The following is a 20,294-nucleotide window of genomic DNA, read 5'->3' as shown; positions in this document are numbered from 1 at the left end:
AAAGGAAAATACTTTATAATGACATGTATTTTTTTATTAAAAAAGATTGTTAAAGGAAGTTGGCTATAGTGGTCGCTTTGGTGAACTCCACTCCAACGGTGGTTTGTATCTTCTTCATTCCCATCACTACCACAATCCACACTCTTCTTCTGCGTCTTCTCTTTTGCGTAGTGGTGTGTTAAAGAACTTTTTATTGTTGAAAAAAAACTTATATTATGTTTCCTTTAGTTGAACTTTTGTATATGCTGTTTTTGGGTTGAAGAAGTGTTTAAATTGAATTTGTTTTTTAAAAAGTGTGTTCTTTGATTTAAATTTATATTGTAGCATATTAAGAAAAAGATTGAAATAACATTTCAACCGTTTTAATAGTAAGCAGCATTTCTTAAGAAGATATGGTCAACTCTTTTGACAAGATCAAGCTAAATTGGCAATGATATAACCCTTTACACAATAATTTTTAAGAATTCAATCAAAGTGTATTGAATAATTTATTAAAATGGACCTGACTTATCAATTTTCTGACGCAAGATAAGCCCAAGCCAAACATCCACGTACAGAAATCATTGATTAGGTCCAAAGAAAATGAAAAAAAAAAATCATAACGTTTTCTTCATTTTTGTTACTTTGGAAATAAACAGAACATAAGAACAAGTAATTAACTAAATAGAGTAGCAGCAACAACCAAAGCTGCAAATAATAAATTATTTTTTAGAAATAGGCATACCAATTTATATACTATTTAATGAATTCTTAACAAATTATTTACTCAAACAAACCAAATATATACAAAAGATACAATTTATAACATGTGTTTGTAGACATAATGTGAAAATCCAGAGGCTAAAAAGAAACCGGATACAATACTAAGTTACTAACACTACCTTGGGAAGAGCTTTACAGATAAAACCAAGTTATGGATATGGGCAGTAGTTTGATGAATGGAGCCCAGAGTATGACGTTAATTGTTCAGTCTTGGTTTGTTTAGTCTACGGTCATGTGCTAAATAGTGTAATTACTATAGAAATAAAAGCGATGGCTCAATGGATGATTTTATTATTAAATGGACTAGACTTAACCCTGATTTTGAAGAAATAAAAGGACACATCATTTTACACCAAAATGAAGAGGCAAATAAAGAAGACGTATAGCATTGATTCCCAAACTCCAATCCTAAGAATCATACATGAAAGAAGATTTTGTAATATTCTACAAACTGTAAACCATTAAGAAAAAAAAATATAGCTTTTAACTTTTGGAATTGGAAGCACATCAGACACAAAACACAAAGTCTCTGTTTCACCTTTTAACCCATTCAAGAATTTTCCTTTAATTTCAGTGCCCCTCTTACTTTGCTTATTTATCTATCTATCTCCCCTCCTCTGTTTCTTCGCCTTCTCTCAGCTTTTCATCTTTATCAGGTAAAGAATTATGATAAGCATATCTCTGCACATACCTCTCTCCTTTCTAATTTGTTAAAAAAGTTTGCATGCGCAGACGGTTTTGTATATCATAAAGTTTAGCTTTCTTTGGCTACTTTTTTTGCTATGTTATATGTATGGTTCATGGTTGTTGTAATATTGAGAAGTAAGACCATGTCAAGTGTTGAAACTTAAAAGATTTTTATATGTATGTGTGTACGAAAGAAAGAAAGAAAGAAAGAGTGAATGGAGCTGTGGACAGAAGCTAGAGCCCTGAAGGCTAGTCTAAGAGGAGAAGCTATCAAACATCAAGTGATTGTGTCTGAGGAACTAAGCAGAACTTCTTCTGCTGAAGATTTCTCCGTCGAGTGTTTCCTCGATTTCTCAGAAGAAGTTCAAGAAGAAGAAGAACTTGTCTATATTTCTTCTTCACAAGAAGAACAAGAACAAGATTGTTGTAACACTAGTTCACAGCCTTGCATTTTTGATCAACTTCCTTCTTTGCCGGTAAATTTAAATGCCTTTTTCTTGTAATTAAAGAAAATTTAGTTGAATTTTTATTTATTATTTTCTGATTTTTTTTTTAGGATGGAGATGTTGAAGAGCTTGAATGGGTATCTCGTGTTGTTGATGATTGTTCATCACAAGAAGTCTCACTTCTCTTCACACAAACCCACAAAACCAGACCAAGCTTCTCGTCTCGAGTTCCGGTTAAACCAAGAACCAAACGGCCTCGGAACAGCTTAGCCGGAGACAGGGTCTGGCCACTCGTTTCAACCAACCAACATGCAGCAGGAGAGCAGCAGTGGAGGAAGAAGAAGAAACAAGAACCGGTCATTGTGTTTCAACGAAGATGCAGCCATTGTGGGACAAACACCACACCTCAGTGGAGAACCGGTCCGGTCGGTCCAAAAACCTTATGTAACGCATGTGGAGTTCGGTTCAAGTCCGGTAGGCTATGTCCGGAATACAGACCGGCGGATAGTCCGACGTTCTCTAATGAGATTCACTCAAATCTTCATAGGAAGGTTCTTGAATTGAGAAAGAGTAAAGAGTTGGTTGAAGAAGAAACAGGTGAAGCTATTACTAAATCAGACCAAGTCAAATTTGGCAGCCAAAGTGGTAGAGAAGACTTAGGTAAAATGTAAACCTACTTTTTTTAGCATTATCTCTAGTGTTGTGTAATTTAACAACTTGCTTCATTACATTGGAGGCTGTTTTGGAATTAGTCTATAAAAAATGGGTTTCTCTATAAAACAAGATTTATGTAATTTTTAATGATGTGAGAGACCACCACCACTACATACTTAGAATGATTTTGGTCCATGTAAGGTGGCATAGACTTTTTGTAAGTATGTGGCAAACTGTAATAGCTAATACTTTATAGTTATATTTTGCATATCCTCTATCATGATCAGAGATTTTCTATCTCATCTAAATAGTAAAATGATTCTCCTTGGCAAAGCAACACAAAACGCAGACCATTTTACAAGCATAAAATGTTTTAATTATAGACTGGTGACAACATGATTAACAACACATAATAGCGTGCACATATAATATACCGACTTTGATCTTATAGCTTCAAGTTCTTACTTTATATAATCTGCTACATAGAGAGAGACGTACAATAGAAGGACCACAGTTCCATGCATGGACCCTTTGGTCGGTAGTTTCGAAAAGGTTATTTCATAAACTGAATATCAAGAGAAGAGTAGCTTTATCACGTGCAATCTCTCTCTCTCTCTCTGGTCTTCCCCAAGCGTATACATTACTCAAGAACTCTAAATCATGTTTTGCTTGGTTTCTCCAAGAGAACTCTTCTCACAACACGTGATCTAACATTTTTGATACTTTGTTCCTAAGACTCTAGCTCAACAACAAAAGATGCTACCAGAAATCGAATGAAATTTTAGAGTAAAACAAATTATAAAGTATTCACGAGAAACGCAAGTCTCTCATAATCTGTGGCTTCAGAAATATTTGGTATATTCCATTTCCAATTAGTTACAAATAAGTACATTGCCAACAATCCGTTGTAGTCTAGCTGGTCAGGATACTCGGCTCTCACCCGAGAGACCCGGGTTCGAGTCCCGGCAACGGAGCATACTTTTTACAGTGTATTGGTTTGGGGCCCAAGTCTATTTAAAACAACATTCTTTTTTGCACCATGTTTGGGTTCAAATTATTAATCAATCTCATGATGTTCTTTAAGCCCGTTACGTTTGGGCCAAATATTCCATTCACTAGCCCATCTGAAACTCTCACCCTCAGTCCCCTCTAACTGCTGCAGAAGGTTAGAGGGAGAAGAAGAAAGAGAGTGTAGAGAGACTCGAAATCGAAATCGGGAATCAGAAGAAAACAAAAAAATGAGCGGAGTATCATCGGCGGCGTATTTCGCGCGGCGAGCGGCGCAGAAGGAGAGGGTTCGAATCCTCTATCGACGCGCTCTCAAGGATACTCTCAATTGGGCTGTCCATCGCCACATCTTCTACCGAGACGTAAGTTATTCTCATTTCACCGATCTCGCGATCGATTTGGTTTTTTTTGATTCGTCGATCTTCGTTCCCTTTATCATCAGGCTTCTGATCTGCGCGAGAAGTTCAATGCTAATCAAGACGTGGTAAGTGTTATGTATGAAGTCTTGTGTAAAGTTAAATGCTTTGTTTCGCACGTGTATGTTTCATAACTTCTCGTGTTTTAGTTTGTATATACACTCGTAATCATTACAATCTAACCATTTAGCTTGTTATTAGTGAATTTTAAGTTTTGAGTCTATTTGCCTTTTGATTGGGGGAATATTTGTAGGAGGATGTTGACAGAATCGACAAACTGATTGCTCATGGTGAATCAGAGTACGACAAGTGGCGCCACCCTGATCCTTATATCGGTATATAAGCATCTTTAAACCAATTAATGAGAATGCTCATGGTAGATTTCATTGGAAGGCATCTCATGTTAGAGAACAATGACCATCTACTTCTTCTTGAGTTGGATTTTAAATGACCTCCCACGTTTTTTTTTTTTTTTTGTAGTTCCATGGGCACCTGGTGGCTCAAAGTTCTGTAGAAACCCCACTCCGCCTGCTGGGGTAATCTTTCTTCTGAACACTTATCACGTCACTCACTTTCTTATTCACAAGTTCTTATCTTCTTGTGTGGCTGATGCAGATCGAGATTGTGTACAACTACGGTCAAGAAGACAACCCTTAATCCTCACTTTCCATATTTTTCCATACCCATCAATAAAGTAATTTATGTTGCATGGTTAAATAGTTTCGTTTCAGTCTCGTAAGTGTTTTTTTTTTTTCAGTCTCGTAAGTGTTGCATAAGACATATGCCTTGGCGTAAACCACTAAGTTGTTAAGTTTCAATGGTGTTTGTTATCTACTGCAGATTGAAGCATCCCGGGGTGGCTTATGTTTCAGAAGATTTATTGAAGACTTTCAAGGTTGACCAATTGTAGTTTTCAAAGGTGTTTCGTTCCAGTAACACACTCTTGTTTTCAAACTTTGTTTTTACTTTGGCTTTTTTTTTCATAACGAAATGAGGCCGGTTTAAACTGAACAGAACTTTGGCTACCATGTCTGGCTCACACATTGTTTGTTTGTTTTGTCTCCTCTTTTGATAATTTGCTAACTAACTTGAAAATAAATAAAATAAGATACAAAAATCCTAATTTTTACAAAAGCACTCTACACAAATACAACCATGGATCATATGATTATCATTTTATTCCAATAATTTATTGAAGAAACTTGAAATGATAATTTAACTGCAACAACAAACCACAAGACCAGCTTTCTCGCACTCATATAGGTTGTCGCCGCAGTATTAAAAGCCGAGGTTATTGATCGCAGTTGAAAGAGAGTTACTCATTGATGCCCTCCTCGGTCGCGAGATACGGCATGTTGTGGAACGAACGATCGAGACAAGCAGCCACATTCTTGTACTCATCATCTTCTTCTTTTTCTTCACCACCTCCTTTGGTATGCATTACTTCCTCTGCTCTGTGCTTTAGTGTCTGAAGCATTAGCTCAGGCTCATGCTGCACTGCTCGGAGAACATCAGAAGAGGACTGACCAGGCACGGCTCTGGTCACTACAAAACTATGTGGTCCATCGCTCTGCGATACACGGACAACGCTTAGCCCGCCAAACAGATTATAGACTCCACCCATAGACTCCTCATAAGCCCCTCCAAGGAATAAACCCAAAAAGTACCTTCCACTGCTATCTATCTCGTGCAACCGCAAGCTAGACTCGCCGCCTATGAACTTAACGATCTTCCCTTCACTGTCACACGTTATATCAGACAAGATCCCACAAGCCTTAGGCTTTTGATCGAGCTTATGGATAGGAACGATAGGAAACAGGTGTCCCATCCCCCAATGGCTAGAAGTCGAAGTGAAAATCGATAGGTTGATGTTGTAAGTCTGAACCGGATCCGACCTGCCTATAGCCTTCAAAACCCATTCGCATAACCCATCAATAGAACCTAACTGCTCGATGCTCAAAACACCATCTTTGAAACCTTCAACACATCTCTGTTTCAGCTGTTCCACGTAAAGTAGAGACCGTTCTTGGTCTCCACGCATCACAGCCGCGTATAGATCTTCCTCACCTTCGAGCAGGAACTGAATATCATCAGGCTTCGGTTGGTGAGCCACTGGCTTAACAGCTTCAAAGATCAACACAGAATGATGAGAGACTATTGCTCTTCCACTTTCACTACATATCACCGGATGTTTCACCGATCTCCGGTCACATACGCACCTGCAAAATATTATCATAACTACTTATTTAATTAATTACAGTAAAATATTACAATATAGTTATTTTTGTAAATTAGTTTCTTTTTTTGTTTTTTTCTTTCTTTATTTATTTGGTATACATCATTGTAAAACAAAATGTACCATATAGGTTTATTTTAGTATAATAATATATTTATTCGAAAATCTTATCATAAAGTTGTCTTTATCCATTTTAAAATAAATAATAATAGACTATGAGAAAGTAATCACAATGATATGAATAGTGATTTGGATGTAGGAATAGTATACTGTATCACAATGATTATCTTATAAAAGTAAACAATAAGAGACCAGAAAAAAAGAAAAGATTACTCAAAGTTTTTTTAACATGGATATAATTTGCATTGCAATTAGTTGATTTTAAAATTTAAAATTATAATCATACCAAAGAAGTTTTAAGAATATTAATATTAAGTAGGTGTTTTGCCCGCACATGCGTAAATAATAATATAGAAATAGGTTCAAGTTAAAAGAGTTTTTCAAAAAGTGTATCTTATCGGTAGATTATATAAAAACTATTTTGTAAACATACCATTATGTTAAGCGAATGTTGAAAACTTTGCTGGGTACCTGATGGAAGCTACAACAGCTTCAGCATACTCCTCGAGTGTATAAGCAACAGAGATATCACCTTCTCCAGACTTGGACCCGTCGTAGTCAATCCCCAAACCACCACCAACATCAATAATTCTCATATGTGCACCAAGACGCACAAGTTCACAGTAGATCAGAGCAGCTTCGGAGACACCATCAGATAGCAATGAAGTCGTTGGAATCATTGAGCCAATGTGAAAATGCAAGAGCTGGAGACAGTCAAGCATACCAGACTCCCTAAGCTTCGCCTCGACACGAACAATCTGAGCACTTGTCAATCCAAACTTGCCCTTTTCACCTGAATTCGACCCGTAATAGTTAGATTGTTTGGTTCTAAGCTTAGCTCTTAACCCGATGACAGGCCTCACGTTCATCTTCTTGCTAAGGTCGATAACCAGGTCAAGCTCATGTTCTTGCTCGAGCACAATCACTGTGTTAAGCTCAAGCTTTCTCCCGAGGAGAGCCAACGAAACATACTCACTATCTTTGAAGCCGTTACAGATGAGAAAGGCATCAGGGTTGCCTTTACACAAGCAACTCATAGCTAAAAGGACCTCCGGTTTACAACCAGCTTCCAAACCAAACCGGAAAGGTGAACCGAAATTCACGATATCCTCCACAATGAACCGGTCCTGGTTGCATTTAACCGGGTAAACACCTTGGTAATGAGAACCGTACCCCTGACTCTTAACTGCGGAATCGAACGCGGACTGAAGACATTCGAGCCGGTTCTTTAACACGTCAGGGAACCGCACGATGAGAGGAAGCTGCAGCCCTAAACCACAGGAGGCTTTCGGATCAGTCAAATTCTTAACTACTTTGAGGAGATCGATGTCTTGGTGAGGCAGAGTGTCGGAGCCATGAGGACGAACGGAGATGTTACCGGAAGAGTTGGCGGTGAAATAAGGAGCGCCCCAACCGTCGATGCGGTAGAGAGAGGCGGAGAGAGAGGGATTCCAACGGGAAGAGCTGTCAGAGGAGGAGGAAGTTGGTGACGCCGGGATAAACACGTCAGCAGGCATCTTTCGAGAGAGGTTGAAAGGTACAGAAGATGTATCTATCACCGCCGTGATGACAGTTCAGGAGAAGAATTCAAGCTTAGGCAGATTACAGTCTACTTGTTTATTTATATAAATAAGGGAGGGAAAAGCAAGCCGACGGAGAGAGAAGATGGTTATGTCTGAGTTGAGCCGTGGGGCCCATTTATGGTTTTTTTTTCAATCACATGTCTGAGGCAAGCTGCTTAGGCAGATTATAGCAGCATTAGAGCAGCGGATTAAAAGGAGTTCATGAGCTGGGGTTTATAGGGCCGAAAAATAAAAAGAAAAGTTTTAATGGGTTTAATTCGGTGATCCGTCTCGTTGGAGTGAGCCTGTATGATACGGGTTCAAGCCACGCGTCGAACAGGCATTGGCCGCGTGTTATCGCGTCGATAGCAAGAAAAATAGGGTTACGCGTGAGAGAATTCATTTTCTCATCTTCTTTCGAAAGCTAGGGTTTCTCTCTGTGGGAGGCGATTTCTCGTGCGACGCGACAACCAGAGAATTTCTCGATCAAATCGACGTCGGAGTCTCTCGTAAACGATCTCAGGTGAGTATCGACTACTTTTACGGTTTCATTGAATCTTTTTGGGGTTGAAAGCGTTATCGGTTAATTGAAAATCGATTTGGGGGTTTTGATGTAGGGTTCAAAATCGATATGGGGGTTTCCATTTAGGGTTAATTATCGTCATGCGGGTTCCATTTAGGGTTCGTTTCTCGAGGATTTGAAATCGATTAGGGGGTTTCTACTTAGGGTTCCAAATCGAGTTTCTGGTTAAGCTCTACCGTTTATTGTGTTCTAATATTTGCTTTTTCTGGTACAGATGGATCCCGCAGAAGAGAGAAGAGAGACAAAGAGACAGACGGAGTTGATCAACATGCAAGGATACGTGGCAGATTCAGAATACGGGATTCCGACGAGGTGTCCCTGCGGAGGGAGAATCATTGACGATGTTCGGGGGAAGGACGACTACGACACTCTTCCTGGGAAGCGGTTCTTCACCTGCAAAAACTACAAGGTAAGCGCTTCTTTTCAATTAAATTATTTCCATTTAATTGAGTTTCTAACGAGATTCTCACATGTGTTTTTGTGGTTAACAAGGCTGATGGGTTTCATTACCGTCAGCCTTGGGTGATTGGTGTCCAGGAGCATATCGAACGTCTCACAAAGCGTCTGGAGGAGGTTGAGTTGGTGATCAACTGGGTCCCGGAGGTCAATAATCAGATTGAGAGGCTGGAGGTAATGTGACTTGCATATTTTTTGTTTAAAATTTGTAATATTTTCCTTATTTTTTTATTAACGGACTAACAAATTGTGATTGTTTTTTACATGTCCAGGCAGAGGTTAAAGCCCTCAATGGGGAGGTTGATAACCTCACTGGGCAGGTTTATAACCTCTCAGTGCAGGTCGCGAACTTGGAGAAGCTATGCTTCGACTGAAAAAAAAGGTAACACTCAAGCTTAATCAATTCGAGTGCTAGTTAGAGTTGAATTTGAACTGAACTATGTGTACTAGGTTGAGTTGAATTTGAAATGAATGTTGATGAATGGTTGAGTGTTAACCCCGTGTACTTGTGTTTTGGTTGGTTGCGTAATCAATTCGACTGCTAGGTAGAGTTGAATTAGAACTGATTTGATGTTTATTGAATACTGTCTGTATAGTAGTTGTAGTTTTAAAAACTTTAATCAATGTTTGGTGGTTAGACCCACTTTAATTTTTTGTCCTTTCAAAGTCAAAACTAGTATAAAATCATAGGCAATCTTCTTCTGAAAACACAAACCAAAGTTTAAACCCATTTATCTAAAATCTAAATGGATCCTTTTAACTTTAACTCTCCCGGGTTGGTTAACCTACTAGTCTCTCAGAGCAGTCAAACAATAGACTTAGGGTGTTCTGAGGTTCCTAAACCGGCGTCAAAGCGAAAGTGGACAACCAAAGAAGACGTTGTCTTGATCAGTGCTTGGTTGAACACCAGCAATGATCCAATCGTGAGTAACGAGCAGAAGGCAGGCACGTTTTGGAAGCGCATAGAGGAGTATGTCAATGCTAGTCCTCTGCTCATTGGCTCCATTCCTAGGGAGTGGAGTCAATGTAAGCAGAGGTGGGGAAGGGTTAATGAGCAGGTCTGCAAGTTTGTTGGAAGCCATGAAGCCGCGCTGAAGGAGCAAGCGAGTGGGCAAAATGAGAATGATGTCATGAAGGCTGCCCATGACATCTTCTTTAACGACTATCTTGTCAAGTTCAGTATGGAACATTGTTGGAGGGAGCTTAGGTTTGATCAAAAATGGAGATCACACTCATTCTCGAAAGATGGTGCAAAGGAGAAAAGGAAGGAACCGGCAGAGGAGGTTCCTGTGGACCAAGATGTTAGGCCTCCTGGCGTTAAGGCTAGCAAAGCAGCCAAACGCAAGAAGCACGCGAATGAAGCAGCTTTTGATCAGATAGAGAGCATATTAGCTGCGAAAAATACTATATCCAAACAGAAAATCCTTGATCGCTTGCTAGCAAAAACTGAAGCTACACTTTCTCCACAAGAAGTGTCTCTTAAAAATAAACTCATTTCTGAAATGCTTTGATAGGGTCAGTTGGTTAATTGCATTTGATATGAATTTTTAAGTTAATTTTTTAGTTGGATAATGCTTGATATGAACTTGATTGCATTTGATATTTGCTGAATATGCTTTGGGTTGCAGGTTTGCAGGTTTGCAGGTCACGGGTTGCGATAGGTGGATGCGTGCGTGTGGACGTGTTGTTAGTAGGGTCTCTATCTGATCACGGGTTCTCTTTTGGTATCAGGTCACGGGTTTTCTGTTTGATTCACGGGTGAGTGTAGAATTTTGAATCTTTCTACACTTCTTTTAACTTCATCGGATTTAATGGGTGTATGTACCCACAGGTTGTGTTTTGAACTCACGGGTGTATGTACCCACGGGTTCTATTTTGTACTCACGGGTGTATGTACCCGATCAACATGTAAAATATGTCTCTTTATATAATCGATGTTTCTCACTTCTGTTTGTGCAACAACTCTTTCACTTCTCTATATATTAATTGTTGTTTCACCACGATTTTTCTCAACCATCACCACGATTCTTCTCAACTATCACCACACCTTCATTGCATTCAACCAAAAGAAATTAATTCTCAATCCGTAGAGGTTAGTAATGTTTTTATAAGTTATATTTTTATAAGTTTATAAAAAATTTAAGTAATGGAAATTTAAATTAATATTTTTAAATTTAAAAAAAAATGATAAAAGACAACACTACATACCATATAGACAAGAAAAAAATGTTATGGTTTTATAAGTTATATTTTTATAAGTTTATAAAAAATTTAAGTAATGGAAATTTAAATTAATATTTTTAAATTTAAAAAAAAATGATAAAAGACAACACAAAAAAACGATATAGACAAGGAAATAAATGTAATGTACTTATAAGATAGTTATATTTTTATTAGTTTTTTATAAATCCCTTTTGCCTTTTATAGGAAGTAAATTGCTTCAACAATGTCTTCCTCATCAAGTGATGAAGTAGATGAGTATTTAGAAGAAATGGTCGACGAAGTTGTTGATAATTTCATCGACTCAGTAGTTGATGGTCAAGCTAACAACCCGAAGAGACGAGCTTATATCGAAAGAAATCGGGAACGCGGACACAATCAACTATTGACCGACTATTTCAACGAAAATCCCACACACCCATCGGAAATGTTTAGGCGGCGTTTTCGAATGAACAAGTCATTGTTCCTTCGCATTGTCGATCGCCTAAGTACTGAAGTGCCATACTTTTAGCAAAGAAAAAATGCTCACGGAAGGTTCGGGCTATCTGCACTTCAAAAGTGTACGGCAGCTATACGTATGCTGGCATACGGTCAATCGAGAGATACATATGACGAATATCTCCGACTTGGTAAAAGTACGTCACGTTTATGTTTGGAAAATTTCACTACTGGGATAATACAATTGTTTGGACAGGAGTATTTACGAAGACCTAATGAGGATGATCTTCAACGATTACTCGATATTGGAGAGGTACGGGGGTTCTCAGGGATGATTGGCAGCATCGACTGTATGCACTGGGAGTGGAAAAACTGCCCAACGGCTTGGAAAGGCCAGTACACACGTGGTTCAGGAAAGCCGACAATTGTCTTAGAAGCTGTTGCATCACAAGATCTTTGGATATGGCACGCATTTTTCGGATTACCAGGTACCCTCAACGATATCAATGTTCTTGATCGATCACCAGTTTTTGATGATATTTTACAAGGTCGAGCACCAAAAGTGAAGTTCAAGGTCAACAACCACACTTATCGTATGGCCTACTACCTTACTGACGAGATTTATCCAAATTGGTCAACATTTATCCAATCCATCCCACTCCCTCAAGGTCCTAAAGCAGAGCTATTTGCCGAACGTCAAGAATCCACCAGAAAAGATGTCGAACGGGCTTTTGGAGTATTGCAATCAAGGTTCGCAATAGTTAAAAATCCAGCTCTACTATGGGACAAGGAAAAGATAGGATGGATTATGAGAAGTTGTGTCATATTGCACAATATGATAGTAGAGAACGAACGAGACAGATATACCCAAATTGATACATCTGAGTTCGAGTCAGGAGAGTCAAGCAGAAGTTCCAAGGTGAAAACGAGAACAAGTTTTAATATAGGTAATATGTTAGGCGTTCGCAATGAAGTTCGGGATTCAGAGAAACATCATCTTTTGAAAGCGGATTTAGTTGAAAATGTATGGAAAAAGTTTGGTAATGTAGATGAATAATCTTTCTATGTTCATTAATATTCTTAATGTATTGAATAAAAAGTTTTCAAATATTAAAAAAAAAAATATTATTTTATTCCTATGAACCCCTTTTTCAGGTTCACTAATGCAGATACACAAACGATAGAAATTCATCACTATTTATGGTACCATCAAAAAATATTAAAAAAATCATATGAACCCCAAAAAAGAATTCATTGATGCGGATGCTCTTAACCCGGATTCTTAGGACGGAGTTCTTAGAACTCCGAGTTAATCATGGTCTCTATTTTTTCAATCACTAGAATTTATTAACTGGATTCACATGGGCGCTCTTTTAGCTTATTAAAATTTAAAAGTAGCTTTTAACCAAACATGTCTCGCATATATCACTAACAAAGTCAATTAAAAATATAGCTACTGCTTCTTCAGTTTAAAATTTGTAATATCTGACACCAAATTTTAGTTATATATATATATATATATCCATGAAAATTATTTCACGTGTAAGTATAGCAAATTTCTGCAAAAATCTATAAATAAATTAATATCAAAAGATGATCTGATATTAGTGTTAGCATTATATAATTAGAGTCTCATATAATTAACACGAGTAACAATTGATTGATTCAGTTTATTAAAACCAGTTAAATTAAATTTTTGTAAGACTCTTGTGGTCTTTTAGAACATTTCTAATGTACATTTATAAATATTTAAAAAAAAACAGAGAATTCTGTTATAAAAACTGTTTTACTATAATGTATGTCATGTAGTAGATTTTTCTATTTTTAGAAGAAAATATAGATAAATATTATTTTTATCCCTATTTAAGGATGGAATTCTTTTTTTATATATTCGTTCAAAATAGAAAAACCTCTACTATAGAAACATATATAAATTAGAACAAACTAAACATATATATAATAGAATTTCTATATAAATATAGAGATGAACATAGAAATTAGATGAAACGGTCTTACTGCTAATAATGCCCTAACAGAGATCCCAAGGGGCGCGGGGCGTCTTGAGTTGTGGCCCTGCATTTCACTGTCTGACAGAGGTTCAAGGGGCGAGGTCTTAAGTTGTGGCCCTGCATTAAATATTTCCAGAAAGATTTATACACGTGAAAAATCTTGCATATCGATCAGTGGCGTATATTCCAACTAGAGATGGTCGTCCTAGTCCCTTATCCGCATGAGTAGAAGAAATCACAGAGAAAATAAATAACAATTCTCTCAAGATTAATTTTTAGAGTATTAAAAATGTAATAAATGTTTTTATTAAAGTTTTTATTTATTTTTATTATATAATTTCTAATAACTATCAATAAATTATATTTAATAAATTAAAATAATTCTAATTAAAGTGTTACAATTTTACAACTAATTAATATCAAGTACCCAAATTATCTTTAAAATCTATAAAAAATTATTTGTGTTATAAAAAATAAATCTAAAAAATTATCATTCAGGAATTGAGAAATTGACCATAAGCTATTACTAGAACATGGTATCAAAAAAAGTTATCTAGATATTATTTGAAAATTGACTTAATATAGGTCATTACAATATTGATTTTGAAAGAAAATGATGATATGAAATATTAATGGCGATGATATAATTTTAAATTAATTGTGACATATACATTTATATTTAATGTTGATGTTTTTGATAAATAAAATAAGATAAAAAAAATCTGAATTTTACAATTCAAACAAATACAACGATGGATCTCGTCATTTGATTATTCCAATAATTTATTGAAGAAACTTAAAATGAAAATTAAACTGCAAAAACAAACTAAACGTCCACCTTTCTCACACTCATAGGTAGTCAAAGCCGTCATCGTCGAAGTGCTAAAAGCCAAAGTTATTGATCGCAGCTGAAAGAGAGTGGTTGGTTACTCACTGATGCCCTCCTCGGTCGCGAGATACGGCATGTTGTGGAACGAACGGTCGAGACAAGCAGCCACGTTCTTGTACTCATTCTCATCTTCTTCACCACTTCCTTTGGTATGCATCACTTCCTCTGCTCGGTGCTTTAGTGTCTGAAGCATTATCTCGGGCTCATGCTGCACTGCTAAGAGAACATCAGAAGAGGACTGGGCAGACACGGCTCTGGTCACTACAAAGCTATGTGGTCCATCGCTCTGCGAGACACGGACAACGCTTGGCCCGCCAAATAGATTATGGACTCCACCCATAGTCTCCTCATAAGACCCTCCAAGGAATAGACCCAATAAGTACCTTCCTCCACCTCCATAACTGTCTATCTCGTGCAACGGCAAGCTAGACTCGCCGCCTATGAACTTAACGATCTTCCCATCACTGTCACACGTTAAATCAGACAAGACCCCACGAGCCCCGGGCTTTTGGTCGAGCTTATGGATAGGAACGATAGGAAACAGCTGTCCCATGGTCAGGGGTCGAAGTGAAAATCGATAGGTTCATGTTGTAAGTCTGAACCGGATCAGACCCGCCTATAGCCTTCAAAACCCATTTTTTTTAAACAATTATAAATTACTAAAATAATAAAAAAATCTCTCACTAAATTTTTTGCGATTAATGGTTTAATACCGGTTTGTTTTATATTTTGATTGAATGATCGACTTCTCTTCCTCTATGTCAGTTTTTTTTCTTTCGTTTTGACGAGGTTTTGGAATGATTTTCAACTTAAATACGATCAGTTCTTCAAGTTTCTACTTCTTCATCTAGATTAGGGCTGGGCAAAAAACCCGGATCTGAAGAATCGAACCAAACCCGATCCGAAAAAGTAGTATCGAACCCGAACCGAAATTGATTAAATATCCGAACGGGTTCAAAATTTTGGTATCTAAAGAACCGAAACCGAACCCGACCCGAACCAAAGTATCTTGGATACCCAAATGTAACCGAAATAGATATATCTAAATATATTACTTATTTTTAGATTTAATATATATTAAAAACATCCAAAATATATAAGATACTTTTAAGTTGTTTAAAATACTTGAAAATATAGATAAATAGTCAAAAGTAAATGTCTAAAATAGCTAAAATATATTCAAAACACCAAAATACTTGAAATATCTATTGATTTTCTATCCAAATATTGGAATCAAACCAATTTATATGTTAATTTTAGGTATTTTGACATATATTATACAAATTTATATGTAATATATTATTTTGTTTTACAGATTTGGAGAAATTTTAAGCATATAATAAATATTAAAATTATAAAAATAATTTAAATGGGTTATCCGTACCCGAACCGAACCCGAACCAAAATTTAGAAATACCCAAATGGAGCTGAAATCTTTAAACCGAATAGATCTGAACTGAACTCGAATGGCTACCCGAACACCCACCCCTAATCTAGACAATCTGGTTCATTTTACTTCTTTCAATAAAATTTAATTACGTTATTAGTGGGTGAGAATGTTTAATGGCTTTAAAGGCTTTTTGTTACAAAAAAATATAAAAATGTTAATAAAATCGTATGAAAAGGAATAAAATGTTTCAATCAATTATTCATATTAAAATACACTATATGTCTATGTTAATATCATTTAAATTTAATTATATACCATATAAATTAAATAAAATAATTGTTTTGATTTATTTACTATCTATACTCCGGTTTAATTATGTACATAAACATAAAATATATAATAATATCTAAAAATAATTTGTATACATAATGTTCTTTTCTCGCAATGCGTTGATCTCTGTTGATGTATTACAGTTAAAATCTTCTCTCAATCGATCGAAACTCATATTTTCCAAAAAAGCTTACGTGAAATTATAACAAAGATAAAATAGATGTGAGTTAACAAAATCACTATATTAAGCACACATATTGTAGATTTAGACAAGAAATCACCTGTGCAGAGTCAAAGAAGTATGATATCAACCAAAACCTTAAGTTCTTTTTCGATTTTAAGTCAACTCTATCAATGTTTGTCCTTTCTATATATGGTAAAAGAGTGGACTATAGATGGATTTTTCTTATGTATTGTTTCAGCCCCAACGTTTAATTAATTGGGCTTTTACGAAACCAGTTTATCAACATCTTGGCCCGATATGCATCATCATTATAATATATGTCCACAACATGTAACATTTTTTGGACTTATGACTCGATGTAACTGTCTGAGAAAAATATAAAGCTAACATGCATCGATCATTAGTAGCTAAAACTCATCCCACTGCATCCGCGCAGATTATCAACTAGTATCTATATTATTAAAACATAAACATTGTGTTGGACCTATTATTTATTTTGTAAGTTTTTAAATTAAATACACATTTTTATTTTATAGTTAAACATACATTAAATCACTAATATTCTTTTCTTTATACTACTACTCATGTTTCGAAACAATATATTTTTTTTTTATACTATTATCCATGTTTTCAAACAACACTATAATTAATCTTGTGTCCAAACAATATAAAATATTAGAACTCGTCTTTTTAATAATTGCTAACAATTTTTTTTCAAATTTTTTTTTAAAAATCAAATAATTTATAAAACAAACAAAATAAATATAACTTATTTTTACATGTTTAAATACTACAAAAACATTTCAATCAATAAGAATCTACATTATTAAAACAAAAACATTGTGTTGGACCTAACTTTTATTTTGTAAGTTTTTATATTAAATACACATTTTTACTTTATAGTCAAACCTACATTAAATCACTAATATTCATTTCTTTATACTACTTTTCATTTTTCCAAACAATATGTTTCTTTTTTTATACTATGATCCATGTTTTCAAATAACACTACAATTAATCTTGTGTTCAAACAATATAAAATATTAGAACTCATCTTTTTAACAATTACTAACAAATTGTTTTTCAAATTATTTAAATAAATTAAATAATAAAAAAAATCAAATAATTTATATAAAAAAAATAGAACTTATTTTTACATGTTTAAATACTACAAAAACATTTCAATCAATAAGAAATCAATTAAATTAACATATTATTTTATTTGTATTTACTAAATAATGGTTATATCCATTATTTAAGTAACATAATAATTCAATAATATCCATTACATAATATATATTTATATTTATATATATATGTATAACGTTATACATTGTACAATAAATATATTAACAAAAATAATTATGAAAAAATTTCAAATATATGTTTTCGAAAGAAAAATGCTTAACACTAATTGTTAACAACAAATTTCAACTGATTATAATATAAATTATTAACAAGATAAATTACACAAAACAATTATAATAAAATTAATTAAGCTATATGAAAATGAGTAATATGATCAAGGCATATTTATAGTTGTTAATTATTTTATATCTATCATTTTCTCTATCAAAATTTTGTAGAAATGTTATAATTTCATAAAATTGCAAAACAATGAACTTTAAAATTTGGATTAAAAGGTGAAGAATTATGAAACAATAAATCTTTTAATCAAATTGCATTACATATCGGTCATCTATCAGTTCAATCGATTAGTTTCGGGTTTTAGTGATTTTTGTAAATATGGATATTTTTAAAAACTTAAATCGAATTATCGGATCACCGGATTAACTGGTTTGATCGCATATTTGGTTCTAATTTAAAAACATTGATTTAAATGCAAAACTATTTTAAATACATAAAATTCTTACAAATTAACAAAATATTTGTTAAGTTATTAGCGAAATTTTTCATTGTAAATTAACTTTTCAACAAGTGTATCTTATCAATAGAAAGAGTACTTTTTAAACATGCCCTTAAATTTTATGTAGAACAATCTGCCCTTAGCGAATGTTTAAAAGTTTGATGGGTACCTGATGGAAGCTACAACAGCTTCAGCATACTCCTCTAGTGTATAAGTAACAGACTGATCAGGTTCTCCAGACTTAGACCCGTCGTAGTCTATCCCCAAACCACCACCAACATCAATAATTTTCATATGTGCGCCAAGACGCACAAGCTCACAGTAAATCTGAGCAGCTTCGGAGACACCTTGAGATAGCAACGAAGACGATGGAATCATTGAGCCAATGTGAAAATGCAAGAGCTGGAGACAGTCAAGCATACCAGACTCGCTAAGCTTCGCCACGACACTAACAATCTGAGTACTAGTCAATCCAAACTTGCCCTTTTCACCTGAATATGAGCCGTAATGATTAGATTGTTTGGTTCTCAGCTTAGCTCGTAGACCAATGAGAGGCCTCACGTTCATCTTCTGGCTAAGGTTGATAACAAGATCAAGCTCATGTTCTTGCTCGAGAACAATCATAGTGTTGAACGCAAGCTTTCTCCCGAGGAGAGCCAATGAAACATACTCAGCGTCTTTGAAGCCGTTACAGACGAGAAAGGCGTCGGGGTTGCCTTTACACAAGCAGCTCATAGCTAGAAGGATCTCCGGTTTAGAACCAGCTTCCAAACCAAACCGGAAAGGAGAACCGAAATTCACGATATCCTCCACAATGAACCGGTCCTGGTTGCATTTAACCGGAAAAACGCCCTGGTAATGAGAACCGTACCCTTGACTCTTAACCGCGGAATCGAACGCGGACTGGAGACACTCGAGCCTGTTCTTCAACACGTCAGGGAACCGCACGATGAGAGGGAGCTGCAACCCTAAACCACCGGAGGATTTGGGAACCATTACGTTCTTAACGACTTTCATCAGGTCGATGTCTTGGTGAGGCAGAGTCTCATCGCCATGAGGACGAACGGAGATGTTACCGGAAGAGTTGGCGGCGAAGTAAGGAGCTCCCCAACCGTCGATACGATAAAGAGAGGCCGAGAGAGAGGGACTCCAACGAGAAGAAGTTGGTGAGGCCGGGATAAACGCGTCAGCGACGGTGGGGAGAGAGCCATCGTCGGAGAAAACGTAACCAGTATCGACGCACGCTACAGCACGCATCTCTAGAGAGAGATTGAAAGGTTAAGAGCCGACGAGGCGGAAGGTATATCTATCGCCGCCGCGATGACCGTTTCAGAAGAAAAATCAAAGCAAGCTTGAATGAAGAAGAGAAGCTTGATGAGGATGATGAAGGATTACACTATACTTGTTTATATAAGGGAGGGAAAAGTAAGCAGACAGAAACAGAAGATGGTTATGTCTCAGGCAAGTTGGATTTGGGCCGTGGGGCCCATTTATGATATTTCCTTCTTTTTTTAATCACTAGAATTTTTTTCCTTGATTCACCAACATATAAAGCTACGGTTTCTTCAATTTAAATTTTGTAAAAGTGGTTTATAACCAAACATGTCTAGGCATATTATCACCAACAAAGTCAATTAAAAAATATAGCTACTGTTTCTTCAATTTAAATTTTGTAAATTTTAGTTATATTCATATATATATCCATAAAACTTATTTAAGGTGTAAATATAGCTACTGCGCTTCTTCTTTTGTCTTTCTCTATTTTTAGGGTTCAAAAATTTAACATGCATCGCTCCAGTTACTGTATTTGTTCGACCATAAGAGAAGTAATTGGGTAACAGTGAACTGTGCACCCAAGAGCATCTTTATCCTCTTTATCCAAAAATACTAGAGGGGTTTTTAGCGTGTAGGTCTCGCGTAGGACTCACTTTCTTTTAAGAAACAGGTTACCAAAACTACCAAATAGTAGTCGGTTTTTAAGGGTTTCTTACACTATTCGCGGATCCCACTGATACGTGGCGGCCCGCGATTGGTTCG

At 35.8% G+C, this 20,294-nt stretch overlaps 5 protein-coding genes, 1 non-coding gene and 1 pseudogene across 9 annotated transcripts; 4 read left to right on the top strand and 3 right to left on the bottom strand.

Annotated features, from left to right (window-relative positions):
- Window positions 1–1,165: 1,165 nt before the first annotated feature.
- LOC111212701 (GATA transcription factor 3-like) lies at window positions 1,166–2,821 on the top strand. Of its 2 annotated transcripts, none has more exons than XM_022714277.2 (3): window positions 1,166–1,418; window positions 1,648–1,925; window positions 2,006–2,821. In XM_022714277.2, exons 2-3 carry the CDS (start codon window positions 1,665–1,667, stop codon window positions 2,564–2,566), a joined length of 822 nt encoding a protein of 273 aa, XP_022569998.2. In that variant the 5' UTR covers window positions 1,166–1,418; window positions 1,648–1,664; the 3' UTR covers window positions 2,567–2,821. The 2 variants fall into 2 exon arrangements, with proteins under 2 accessions (XP_022569998.2, XP_022569997.2); XM_022714276.2 differs by having other exon boundaries at window positions 1,172–1,418; window positions 1,644–1,925.
- A 629-nt stretch (window positions 2,822–3,450) lies between these two features.
- Window positions 3,451–3,523, top strand: TRNAE-CUC. The gene has a single exon. It is a non-coding gene; the product is annotated as a tRNA-Glu (tRNA).
- Window positions 3,524–3,680: 157 nt separating this feature from the next.
- LOC106434741 (NADH dehydrogenase [ubiquinone] 1 beta subcomplex subunit 9-like) lies at window positions 3,681–5,040 on the top strand. Of its 2 annotated transcripts, none has more exons than XR_007318262.1 (6): window positions 3,681–3,919; window positions 4,000–4,041; window positions 4,227–4,308; window positions 4,454–4,509; window positions 4,589–4,708; window positions 4,814–5,040. XR_007318262.1 is itself a non-coding variant. In XM_048745149.1 (6 exons), exons 1-5 carry the CDS (start codon window positions 3,788–3,790, stop codon window positions 4,628–4,630), a joined length of 354 nt encoding a protein of 117 aa, XP_048601106.1. In that variant the 5' UTR covers window positions 3,681–3,787; the 3' UTR covers window positions 4,631–4,667; window positions 4,814–5,040. The 2 variants fall into 2 exon arrangements, 1 of the variants encoding a protein (XP_048601106.1); XM_048745149.1 differs by having other exon boundaries at window positions 4,589–4,667.
- A 17-nt stretch (window positions 5,041–5,057) lies between these two features.
- LOC111212700 lies at window positions 5,058–7,998 on the bottom strand (annotated as a pseudogene).
- A 21-nt stretch (window positions 7,999–8,019) lies between these two features.
- On the top strand, window positions 8,020–12,694 carry LOC125580545 (glutathione S-transferase T2-like). Of its 2 annotated transcripts, none has more exons than XM_048745147.1 (2): window positions 8,020–8,883; window positions 8,967–12,694. In XM_048745147.1, the coding sequence occupies exon 2, from the start codon at window positions 11,728–11,730 to the stop codon at window positions 12,643–12,645; it is 918 nt and encodes a 305-aa protein (XP_048601104.1). In that variant the 5' UTR covers window positions 8,020–8,883; window positions 8,967–11,727; the 3' UTR covers window positions 12,646–12,694. Both variants share the same exon structure in this region, with proteins under 2 accessions (XP_048601104.1, XP_048601105.1).
- Window positions 12,695–14,269: 1,575 nt separating this feature from the next.
- LOC106434712 (arginine decarboxylase 2-like) lies at window positions 14,270–19,599 on the bottom strand. The gene is made up of 2 exons (XM_048745146.1): window positions 18,427–19,599; window positions 14,270–15,109 (listed from the first exon to the last, which is right to left on the bottom strand). Exons 1-2 carry the CDS (start codon window positions 19,512–19,514, stop codon window positions 15,103–15,105), a joined length of 1,095 nt encoding a protein of 364 aa, XP_048601103.1. The 5' UTR covers window positions 19,515–19,599; the 3' UTR covers window positions 14,270–15,102.
- Window positions 14,524–15,039, bottom strand: LOC111212691 (arginine decarboxylase 2-like). The gene has a single exon (XM_048746112.1). It carries the CDS (start codon window positions 15,037–15,039, stop codon window positions 14,524–14,526), a length of 516 nt encoding a protein of 171 aa, XP_048602069.1.
- Window positions 19,600–20,294: the final 695 nt, after the last annotated feature.

Source organism: Brassica napus, chromosome C1 (genome assembly GCF_020379485.1).
Source record: "Brassica napus cultivar Da-Ae chromosome C1, Da-Ae, whole genome shotgun sequence".
Classification (NCBI taxonomy): domain Eukaryota; kingdom Viridiplantae; phylum Streptophyta; class Magnoliopsida; order Brassicales; family Brassicaceae; genus Brassica; species Brassica napus.
The sequence above is the reverse complement of the archived record's forward strand: the minus strand, read 5'-3'. Positions and strand labels throughout refer to the sequence as shown.

Bases quoted from the DNA above. Each gene is read 5' to 3' on its own strand.
- LOC106434712 (XM_048745146.1), bottom strand. From the start codon at position 19,514: ATGCGTGCTGTAGCGTGCGTCGATACTGGTTACGTTTTCTCCGACGAT.
- LOC106434741 (XM_048745149.1), top strand. From the start codon at position 3,788: ATGAGCGGAGTATCATCGGCGGCGTATTTCGCGCGGCGAGCGGCGCAG. The intron at 4,309-4,453 runs GTATATAAGCAT...TTTTTTTTGTAG, and splicing joins CCACCCTGATCCTTATATCG to TTCCATGGGCACCTGGTGGC. The intron at 4,510-4,588 runs GTAATCTTTCTT...TGGCTGATGCAG, and splicing joins ACCCCACTCCGCCTGCTGGG to ATCGAGATTGTGTACAACTA.
- LOC125580545 (XM_048745147.1), top strand. From the start codon at position 11,728: ATGCTGGCATACGGTCAATCGAGAGATACATATGACGAATATCTCCGA.
- LOC111212691 (XM_048746112.1), bottom strand. From the start codon at position 15,039: ATGGGACAGCTGTTTCCTATCGTTCCTATCCATAAGCTCGACCAAAAG.
- LOC111212701 (XM_022714277.2), top strand. From the start codon at position 1,665: ATGGAGCTGTGGACAGAAGCTAGAGCCCTGAAGGCTAGTCTAAGAGGA. The intron at 1,926-2,005 runs GTAAATTTAAAT...TTTTTTTTTTAG, and splicing joins ATCAACTTCCTTCTTTGCCG to GATGGAGATGTTGAAGAGCT.